Source organism: Doryrhamphus excisus, linkage group LG19 (genome assembly GCF_037039965.1).
Source record: "Doryrhamphus excisus strain RoL-2023G ecotype Guam linkage group LG19, RoL_Dexc_Guam_v1.1, whole genome shotgun sequence".
Lineage (NCBI taxonomy): Eukaryota > Metazoa > Chordata > Actinopteri > Syngnathiformes > Syngnathidae > Doryrhamphus > Doryrhamphus excisus.
In genome coordinates this window covers 6,745,893-6,755,753 of record NC_136375.1, presented here as the reverse complement: position 1 = coordinate 6,755,753, position 9,861 = coordinate 6,745,893, and the positions used below count along the sequence as shown (strand labels likewise).

Sequence of the window (9,861 nt, the reverse complement as noted above, 5' to 3'; positions counted from 1 at the left end):
CATCACAGGACTTTCCGCTGTTTCTATGGACAGGTCTGCTGTTTTTTTTCTTGTGTCCGTCATGGCCATGGCTGTGAAAGACTTTGCTCGGATGCTCATGGCCTGTACAGGGATTTCCACCGTGTACATCATGGCTGTGTCTAGTTTTGTCCTTACAACAGTGTTTGCTGCCATTTCTGTGGCTCGCACAGGGTTTACCACCATGTTTGTGTCCATGTCCAGGCTTATTGCTGTTCCAGGGTTTTCCCCCATGACTGTGGCCTTCAAAGGGCTTTCCGCCCTTGCTGTGTCCATGTCTGACCTTGCCATTGTGGCCGTATCCAAGACATGGTGTTGATGTTATCTGGTTTGTTATTTCTGTAGGGCCAGTATGCAGAATTACGGTGGTTTGAGCTCTTCTAGCAGTTAGTGTTGGCACTAAAGTAGTGCTGGTCAAAGCTGGGGAGAGGGGTGATAGCTCAGAGCTTGTGGTTACTTTTGCAGCAGGACTGGCTGTAGGTTGAGAAAATGTCAAAAAATGTTTTGTGCTTGGTGGACAAGGACAAGTTGTTACTGCCATGGTTGGTGCATTAAGACTGGTTCTTTGTGGCCTGGTAGGAGTTTGTTGAGAAGGCATTTTCACAGTAGTCGTGGTGCTTGGAGCAGGACTGGTTACTCGCATGGTAACAATTTGTTGGGTAGGTGTCGTCATAAGGGGAGTTGAGGTGCTTGGTAAATTAGGATGCTTCAATATCGCCATGGTCGAAGATTCAAAAGAAGTTGTGGTGCTAAGAAAATCAGGACTGGTTGTTACTGGCTTGGTGGTGGTGAATTCATAAGAGGTTGTGCTTGGTACATGAAGATTACTAGTTGCTGGTGTAGTTTCAGAAGGGGGTGTGCGTGCTACATCAGGAATGGTGGTTATTGCCATGGTAGTTCTTGTCTCAAGAGGAGATGTGGTTGAGAAATCAAGAATGGGTGCCGATTCAGAAGATGTTTTTGGTCCATCAAGACTGATTGTTACTAGCATGGTAGTGGTTGATTCAGAAGGTGTTGTATTTGGCCTATCAGGACTGGGTGTATGTTCAGGAGGCATTACTGGCATAATAGTAGTTGGTTCTGATGGTGTCACAAGTGTTTTAGTGCTTTGTGGAGCAAGAGTGGTTGCCACTTGTGAGGTAGTTGCTAGTTCAGTGCGGACTGTCTCAAGAGTTGTGGTGCTTGGTACAACAGGACTGGTTGTTACTGCTGTGGTGGTCGTTTTAGAAAGTGTTGTCACAAGAGTTGTGCTTGGTACATCAGTAATGGTTTCTCCTGGCAGTGTAGTAGTTTGGGTGTTAGGGCTGTTTGTTACTTGCAAGGTAATTGATTGTGCAGAAGGTGTCGTCACAAGAGGAGATGTGGTGCCTGATCCATCAGGACTGGTTGTTTGGGCTGTGGTAGTAGCTGGTTCAAAAGGTGTCACAGGTAGTGTTGTCATACTTGGTGTTTTAGGACTTGTTGCTGGCGTAGTAGTAGTTCGTTCAGCTGGTGGTGTCACAAGAACAATTGTGGGGTTTGGTACATTGTGGCCGTTTGTTGTTGACCCAGAGGGGATTATCACAAGACTATTTGTGGGGATTGTTGGGGCAGGGCTGGGTGTTACTTGTGTTGTAGCAGTTTGTTCAGTTTTTGTTGTCACAAAAGGAATTGTGGTGCTTGGAACATCAGGATGGGTTGTGACTGGTGTTGGAGTAGTTTGTTCTAAAGGTGATGTCCCAAAAGGAGTTTTGGTGTGTGGTACATCAGGACTGGTTGTTTTTGACACTGTAGTTTGTTCAAAAGGGGTTGGCATGGTCCTAACTGGTTCAGGTGTTGTGGTCCTTGGTATATCAGGTTTGGGGATTAGTTCAGGTGGTGGCGTCACTGGCATGGTTATAGTTGGTTCTGAAGATGTCATAAGACTTGTGATGCTTGGTACATCAGAACTGATGGTTTTTAACATGAATGTAGTTGATTCAGAAAAGGTTATCACATGAGTTGTGATGCTTGTTGGATCAGGTATGGTTGTTACTGCCATGGTGGAAGTTGGTTCTGAAGATGTCATAAAAGGAATTGCTTTTGACACACCAGGAATGGTTGCTAGTGGAGTTGAGGTCACTGGTTGGGTACTGCTTATTGGAGCAGCCCTGTTTGTTACTGGCATGCCAGTCAGTTCTGAAGGAGCCAGAAGAGGAGAAGGTGTTGTCACAAGATCAGTAGCGGTGCTTGGACTGCTTATTAGTTGCATTGTAGTTGGTTCAGAAGCTGTTGTGGCGCTTGAAACGTCAAAACTGGTTGTTGCTGGCATTGTAGTTGATTCAAAAGGTTTCGTCACAGGAGAAATTGCGGTCTTTTGCACATCAGGACTAGTTGTTTCTAGCGTGGTCATTTGTTGGTCAGTTGGTGTTGCAACAGTTGTGCTGGTTGGAACATCAGGACTGATTGTTATTGGTTTTGTCATAGCTGGTTCTGAAGGTGTCACCAATGTGCTTGTTGCAGAAGGACGAGTTACTTGCCTAGTAGTCGTAGTTTCAGCTGACACAAGCAAGGTCGTGTCACTTGGTGTATCAGGACTGTTTGTTACTGAGGTGGTTCTTGTTTCAGACTGTGTAGTCACAAGAGCAACTGTGGTGCTTGGTGGTGCAGAACTGGTTGTTCCTGACATGGTGATCACTGATTCAGAAGGTATTACAAGAGCAATTGTGGTGCCAACAGGGGTTATCGCAAGACCAGTTGCGCTGCTTTGTGGTGCAGAACTGATTGTTACTGGTGGGGTGGCAGTTGGTTCAAAAAGTGCTGTCCCAAGAGGAACTGGGGTGCTTGGTAGATCAGGAGTGGCTGTTGCTAGCACGGTATTTGGTTCTGAAGGGGTTGTTACTGGCGTGGGTCGTACTGGTTCAGACTGTGTAGTCACAAGAGCAGCTGTGGTGCTTGGTGGTGCAGGACTGGTTGTGACTGACTTGGTAGCATTTTGTTCAGAAGATGTGATTAGAGCAATCCTCACAAGAGGAGTGGTGATTGGTGAATTCGGACTTGTTAGATGTGTGTTAGTTCTAGGTTCAGCATCAGTAATTACTGTTGTGGTAGATGATTCAGTACGGGTTGGTACATGTGTGCTTAGTACATCAGTACTGGTTGTGCCTGGCTTGGGTGTTTGTTCAGAAGGTGCAATCAGAAGGGGAGTTGTGGTGCTTGGTAGCTCAGGACTGTTTTTTACCGCCATGGTAGTTTGTTCAGACAGGGTTGGCAGAAGACCAGTAGTGGTTTTGGGTAGAGTAGAACCTCTTGTTAGTGGTGTGGCCAGATGCTCATAAGGGTTTGTGGCACTTTGTATATCACGACTGGTTGCTACTTGTGTGGTAATAGTTTCTTCTGAATGAGTCTGAAGTGTTCTGGTGATTGGTGGGGCAGGACTGGTTACCGGCATGGTCTCAGTTGGTTCAATCAGTGTTTTCACAAGGGGAGTTGTGGTGTTGGGTACATCAGCACTGGTTATTACTGATGTGGTAGTTTTTGGTTTAAAGGGTCTTGCCACAAAAGGCGGTGTTGTGCTTGGAGACTCAAGCCTGGTTCTTGCTGGCATGGTAGTTTGCTCAGAAAGCATTGTAGTGCTTAGTACATCATGATCAGTTGTCATTGGTTCTAAAGGTATGGAGACGAGAGGAATGGTATTTTGTACATCAAGACTGGTTTTGAGCGTGGTAACTGTCGGTTCAGCGGGGGTTGTCACAAGGGGAGTTGTGCTTGGTGCGCCATGACTGCTTGTTACTGGTGGGGTAATTGTAAATGCAAAAGTGGTTGTGTTTTCCATATCACGACTGGTTGTTGGTTCAGGAGGGGTCACGCCTGGTGTGGTAGTAGTTGGTTCTGATGGTGTCACAAGAAGAGTGGTGCGTGGCAAAGCAGGACTCGTTACTGGAGCTCTTGTTGATTCTGTAGAGGTTGCCATAAGACCTGTTCTGCTTGGTTCCTCAGGATTGGTTATTGGTATTGTAGTTTCAGAAGAGGTTGTTGTACTTTGCATATCAGGGCTGGTTGTTGGTTCAGGACTGGCCGTTACAGCTGTGGGTCCTGAAGGTGCCATAAGCACAGTGATTTGTGGAGCAGGATTGGTTAATGGTTGCGTGGTAGTTGAAGTTTCTGAAAGGGTTGTCACGAGAGGAGTTGTGGTGCTTGGTCTATCAGGACTGGTTACTGGCGTGGTACTTGTTGGTATAAAAGGTGTTGCTGTTGTGCTTTGAAACTCAAGTTTGGTCGTTACCACTTTGGTAGTTTCAGAAGAGGTCAGAGTTGTGATTGGTATACCAGTACTGGTTCTTACTGGTGTGATTGTAGTTGCTTCAGAGGGGGTTGTTACAAGGCCAGTCGTGCTACTGGTTGGAGAAAGACTGGTTGCTCTTGGCATTGGAATTGTATGTTCAGCAGGTGTTGTCACAAGTGGAAATGTAGGGCTTTGAAAATCAGAACCGGTTGTTACAGTCTCAGTTTTAGAAAAGGTTCTCACAAGAGTTGTGCTAACTACATCAGTTCTGGTTGTGACTGGTGTGGTCAAAATTGATGCAGAAGTGGTTGTCACGATACCACTTGTGGTGCGTAGTGGAGCAGGACTGGTTGTTTGTGTGGTAATTGCTTTAGGAGGTGATGTCCCAAGAGGAGGTGTGGTTCTTGGTGGAGCAGGACTGGTTGTTCCTGCTGAGGTAGCCATTTCAGAAGGGGTTGTCACTAGAGTTGTGCTCAGTATATTAGGACTGGTTGTCACCAGTGTGGTAGTGGTTGATTGAGAAGGTGTTGTCACAAAGCGAGTTGTGGTGGTTGGTACATCAGAAATGGATTGTGCCATTGTAGTTCCCTCAGAAGGACTTGTGGTGTTTGGTATGTCAATATTTGTCACTGGTGTGGTCGTACTTGATTCAGAAGGGGTTATTACAAGAGGAGTAGTGGTGCTTGGAAAATCAGGACTGGTTGTTAATGCTGTGGTGGTCGTTTCAGAAGCGGTTGTCACAATAGTTGTGCTTGTTACATCAGTACTCGTTCCTGCTGGCAGGGTAGTTACTGGTCCAGAAGTGGTTGTGCTCTTTGGTATATCAAGACTGCCTGTTACTAGCTTTGCACTTGTTGATTCAGAATCGGTTGTCATAAGACCAGTGGTGGTGCTTGGGGGAGCAGGACGGGATGTTTCTGGCGTGGTCATAGGTGATTTAAAAAGGATTGTCACGGCAGGTTTGGTGGTGCTGGTTGTTAGCGTGGTCGTTGAGTAGGAAGTGGTCTTCACCAGACCCAATGTCGTACTTGGAGGACTAGTTGTTACTGGTGTGGTAGTTTGTTCAAAAGGAGACGTCACAAAGATAGTGGTGCTTGGAAAATCAGGACTGGTTGTTTCTGCTGTGGTGGTCGATTCAGAAGAGGTTGCCACAAGTGTTGTGCTTGGTACATCAGTACTGGTTTTTACCGACAGGGTAGTTGATTGTTCAGAAGGGGTTGTGCTGCTTGGTACATCAACACTAGTTACCTTTTTTGTAGTCGATTTAGTAGTTGCTTCAGAAGTGGTTGACACAAGGGGAGTTGTGGTGCTTGGTACATCGGGACTGGTTATAACCAATGTGGTAGTGTTTTTCTCAGTAGGTGATGTCTCAAGACCCAGTGTGGTGCTTTTTGGAGCAGGACTGGTTGTTTGTGGCATGGTAGTGCTTTCAGAAGTGCTTGGTCTATCAGTATTGGTGACTAGCATGGCTGTACTTGCCTCGGAAGGGGTTATCACAAAATTAGTTGTGCTTGGTGTAGCAGGACTGGTTTCTAGTATGGTAGTTGTTGATTCAGGAGGCGTTGTGGTGCTTGGCAGAGCGGGACTGGTTGTTTCTGGTCTGATAGCCGATTCAGAAGAAGTTATCCCAAGAGGAGCTGTGGTGATTGGTTGAACAGGTCTGGTTGTTACTGGTGTCGTATCTGATTCATAAAGTAATGTTGCAAAATAAGATGTGCTTGGTGGAGCAGGACTGGTTGTTTCGGGTATGATAGTGGTTGATTCAGAAGGGGTTATTACAAGAGGAGTTGTGGTGCTTGGAAAATCAGGACTGGCTGTTACAGCTGTACTGGTCATTACCAGTGTGGTACTGGCCGTTTCAGAAGCTGCTATCACAAAACCAGTGGTGCTTGGAAAATCAGGACTGGTTACTGCTGTGGTGGTCGATTCAGAAGGGGTTGCCACAAGAGTTGCGCTTGTTAGATCAATACTGGTTTTTACTGGCAGGGTAGTTGCTGGTTCAGAAGGGGTTGTGCCGCTTGGTACATTAACTCTAGTTACCATAATTGGTTTAGAAGGGGTTGTCACGTGATTAGTTGTAGAGTTTGGTGGAGTAGAGCTTCTGGTTTGTGGTTCGGTAGTTGCTTCAGAAGTGCTTGTCACAAGGGGAGTTGTGGTGATTGGCTGAACAGGACTGGTCATTACTGACCTTGTAGTTGATTCGGAAAGTAATGTCCCAAAAGAGGGTGTGGTTCTTGGTGGAGCAGAACTGGTGTTTCCTGGCATTTTAGTTCTATCACGTCTTGTGGGGCTTGTTACATCAGGGCTGGTTACTGGTGTGGTCATACCTGATTGAGAAGGGGTTATCACAAGAGGAGTTGTGGTCCTTGGTACAGCAGACCTAGTTGCTACCAGTCCTGAAGGGGTTGTGCTGCTTGGTACATCAAGACTGATTGCTAGCAGCTTTGTAGTTCTTGATTTAGAAGGGATTGTCACATAATTAGTTGCAGATTCAGAAGAGGTTGTCACAAGGGGAGTTGTGGAAGCTGGTACATCCTGACTGGTTGTTGGTGGCGTGGTGAAATTTGATGTAGGAAGTGTCAACACAAGACCACTTGTGATACTTGGCAGAGCGGGACTGGTTGTTTCTGGTATGATAGTGGTTGATTCAGAAGGGGTTATAATAAGAGGAGTTGTGGTGCTTGGAAAATCAGGACTGGCTGTTACGGCTGTGGTGGTCATTACCAGAGTGTTACTGGCTGTTTCAGAAGCTGCCGTCACAAAACCAGTGGTGCTTGGAAAATCAGGACTGGTTACTGCTGTGGTGGTTGATTCAGAAGGTGTTGCCACAAGTGTTGCGCTTGTTACATCAGTACTGGTTTTTACTGGCAGGTTAGTTGCTGGTTCAGAAGGGGTTGTGCTGCTTGGTACATTAACTCTAGTTACCATAGTTGGTTTAGAAGAGGTTGTCACGTGATTAGTTGTGGAGCTTGGTGGAGTAGAGCTTCTGGTTTGTGGTTCGGTAGTTGCTTCAGAAGTGCTTGTCACAAGGGGAGTTGTGGTGATTGGCTGAACAGGACTGGTCATTACTGAACTTGTAGTTGATTCGGAAAGTAATGTCCCAAAAGAGGGTGTGGTTCTTGGTGGAGCAGAACTGGTGTTTCCTGGCATTTTAGTTCTATCACGTCTTGTGGGGCTTGTTACATCAGGGCTGGTTACTGGTGTGGTCATACCTGATTGAGAAGGGGTTATCACAAGAGGAGTTGTGGTCCTTGGTACAGCAGACCTAGTTGCTACCAGTCCTGAAGGGGTTGTGCTGCTTGGTACATCAAGACTGATTGTTAGCAGCTTTGTAGTTCTTGATTTAGAAGGGATTGTCACATAATTAGTTGCAGATTCAGAAGAGGTTGTCACAAGGGGAGTTGTGGAAGCTGGTACATCCTGACTGGTTGTTGGTGGCGTGGTGAAATTTGATGTAGGAAGTGTCAACACAAGACCACTTGTGATACTTGGCAGAGCGGGACTGGTTGTTTCTGGTATGATAGTGGTTGATTCAGAAGGGGTTATAACAAGAGGAGTTGTGGTGCTTGGAAAATCAGGACTGGCTGTTACGGCTGTGGTGGTCATTACCAGAGTGTTACTGGCTGTTTCAGAAGCTGCAGTCACAAAACCAGTGGTGCTTGGAAAATAAGGACTGGTTACTGCTGTGGTGGTTGATTCAGAAGGTGTTGCCACAAGTGTTGCGCTTGTTACATCAGTACTGGTTTTTACTGGCAGGTTAGTTGCTGGTTCAGAAGGGGTTGTGCTGCTTGGTACATTAACTCTAGTTACCATAGTTGGTTTAGAAGAGGTTGTCACGTGATTAGTTGTGGAGCTTGGTGGAGTAGAGCTTTTGGTTTGTGATTTGGTAGTTGCTTCAGAAGTGGTTGTCACAAGGGGAGTTGTGGTGCTTGGTACATCAGGACTAGTTGTAACCAGTGTGGTAGTGGTTTCAGAAGGTGCATTCTCAAGACCCACTGTGGTGCTTTGTGGAGCAGGTCTGGTCTGTGGTATGGTAGTGCTTTCACGAGGGCTTGTGCTGCTTGGTCTATCAGTATTGGTTACTGGCGTGGTCGTATTTGCCTCAGAAGGGGTTATCACAAAACCAGTCGAATGTAGTGTAGCAGGACTGGTCATTTCTGGTATGGTAGTTGTTGAGACTCTTGGTACATCAGGATCGGTTGTCACTAATCTGGTCGTGGTTAATACAAAAGAGGTGGTCACATAACCAGTTGTAGTCCTTGATGTAGCAGGACTGGTTGTTACTTGCATGGTCATTGGTGATTTTAAAAGGATTCTCACAGTGGGTGTCATGGTGCTTTGTGGAGCAGAATTAGTTATTAGCGTAGTCGTTGAGTCAGAAGTTGTCTTCACAAGACCCACTGTGGTGCTTGGTGGAGTAGGATGAGTGGTTACTCGTGTGGTAGTTGTCTGTTCAAAAGGAGCTGTCACAAAGGGAGTTATGGTGCTTGATGTATCAGGACTGGTTGTTACCAGTGTGGTACTGGCTGTTTCAGAAGGTGCTGTCACAAAACCAGTGGTGCTTGGAAATTCAGGACTGGTTGTTACTGCTGTGGTGGTCAATTCAGAAGGGGTTGTCACAAGAGTTGTGCTTGTTACATCAGAACTGGTTTTTACTGGCAGGGTAGTTGCTGGTTCAGAAGGGGTTGTGCTGCTTGGTACATCAACACTAGTTACCATTTTTGTAATTGTTGATTTTGAAGGCGTTGTCACATGATTAGTTGTGAAGTTTGGTGGAAGAGAGATTTTTGGTTTGGTAGTTGCTTCAGAAGTCATCGTCACAAGGGGAGTTGTGGTGCTTGGTACAGCAGGACTGGTAACCAGTGTGGTAGTGGTTTCAGAAGGTGCATTCTCAAGACCCACTGTGGTGCTTTGTGGAGGAGGACCTGTTTGTGTCATGGTAGTGCTTTCAGGAGGGCTTGTGGTGCTTGGTCTATCAGTCTTGGTTACTGACGTGGTCGTACTTGCCTTGGAAGGGGTTATCACAAAACCAATCATATTTTGTGTAGCAGGGCTGGTTGTTTCCAGTATGGTAGAGGATTCATGGGGGGTTGTTGTGGCGCTTGGTACATCAGGACTGGTTGTTGGTGTGGTTGATTCAGAAAGTGTTATCACAAGACCAGTTGGGGTGCTTGGTACATCAGGACTAGTTGCAACCAGTGTGGTAGTGGTTTCAGAAGGTGTTGTCTCAAGACGCACTGTGGTGCTTTGTGGAGCAGGGCTGGTTTGTGGCATGGTAGTGCTTTCAGGAGGGCTTGTGGTGCTTGTTCTATCAGTATCGGTTACTGGTGTGGTCATACTTGATTTAGACGGGGTTGTCACAGTGCTTGGCACAGTCCTACTTGCTACTGGCACGGTAGTTGCTGGTTCTGAAGGCGTTGTGCTACTTGGTATATCAAGACTGCTTGATACTGGCTTTGTAGTTCTTGATTTAGGTGGGATTGTCACGTCAGTTGTAGAGCTGGTTGTTTGTGGTGCAATATTTGATTCAGAAGAGGTTGTCACAAGGGGAGTTGTGGCACTTGGCACATCCTGACTGGTTGTTGCCGGTGTGGTCAAAA

General features: G+C 46.4%; 2 protein-coding genes across 2 annotated transcripts; both read right to left on the bottom strand.

Moving 5' to 3' along the window:
• Positions 1-2,015: 2,015 nt before the first annotated feature.
• On the bottom strand, positions 2,016-6,730 carry LOC144902138 (uncharacterized). The gene is made up of 2 exons (XM_078799249.1): positions 2,664-6,730; positions 2,016-2,175 (listed from the first exon to the last, which is right to left on the bottom strand). The coding sequence occupies exons 1-2, from the start codon at positions 6,584-6,586 to the stop codon at positions 2,016-2,018; spliced, it is 4,083 nt and encodes a 1,360-aa protein (XP_078655375.1). The 5' UTR covers positions 6,587-6,730.
• Positions 6,731-7,271: 541 nt separating this feature from the next.
• LOC144902137 (uncharacterized) lies at positions 7,272-8,998 on the bottom strand. The gene is made up of 2 exons (XM_078799248.1): positions 8,072-8,998; positions 7,272-7,394 (listed from the first exon to the last, which is right to left on the bottom strand). Exons 1-2 carry the CDS (start codon positions 8,978-8,980, stop codon positions 7,272-7,274), a joined length of 1,032 nt encoding a protein of 343 aa, XP_078655374.1. The 5' UTR covers positions 8,981-8,998.
• Positions 8,999-9,861: the final 863 nt, after the last annotated feature.

What these genes read in the sequence shown, in the direction of transcription:
- LOC144902137 (XM_078799248.1), bottom strand. Translation starts at nt 8,980, where the DNA reads ATGGTAACTAGTGTTGATGTACCAAGCAGCACAACCCCTTCTGAACCA. An exon ending in CCTCTTCTAAACCAACTATG is followed by an intron (nt 7,395 to 8,071) that starts GTAACTAGAGTT and finishes AGGAAACACCAG; the next exon opens with TTCTGCTCCACCAAGAACCA.
- LOC144902138 (XM_078799249.1), bottom strand. Translation starts at nt 6,586, where the DNA reads ATGACCACACCAGTAACCAGCCCTGATGTAACAAGCCCCACAAGACGT. An exon ending in TCTGAATCAGTGATCACCAT is followed by an intron (nt 2,176 to 2,663) that starts GTCAGGAACAAC and finishes TGGCTCCTTCAG; the next exon opens with AACTGACTGGCATGCCAGTA.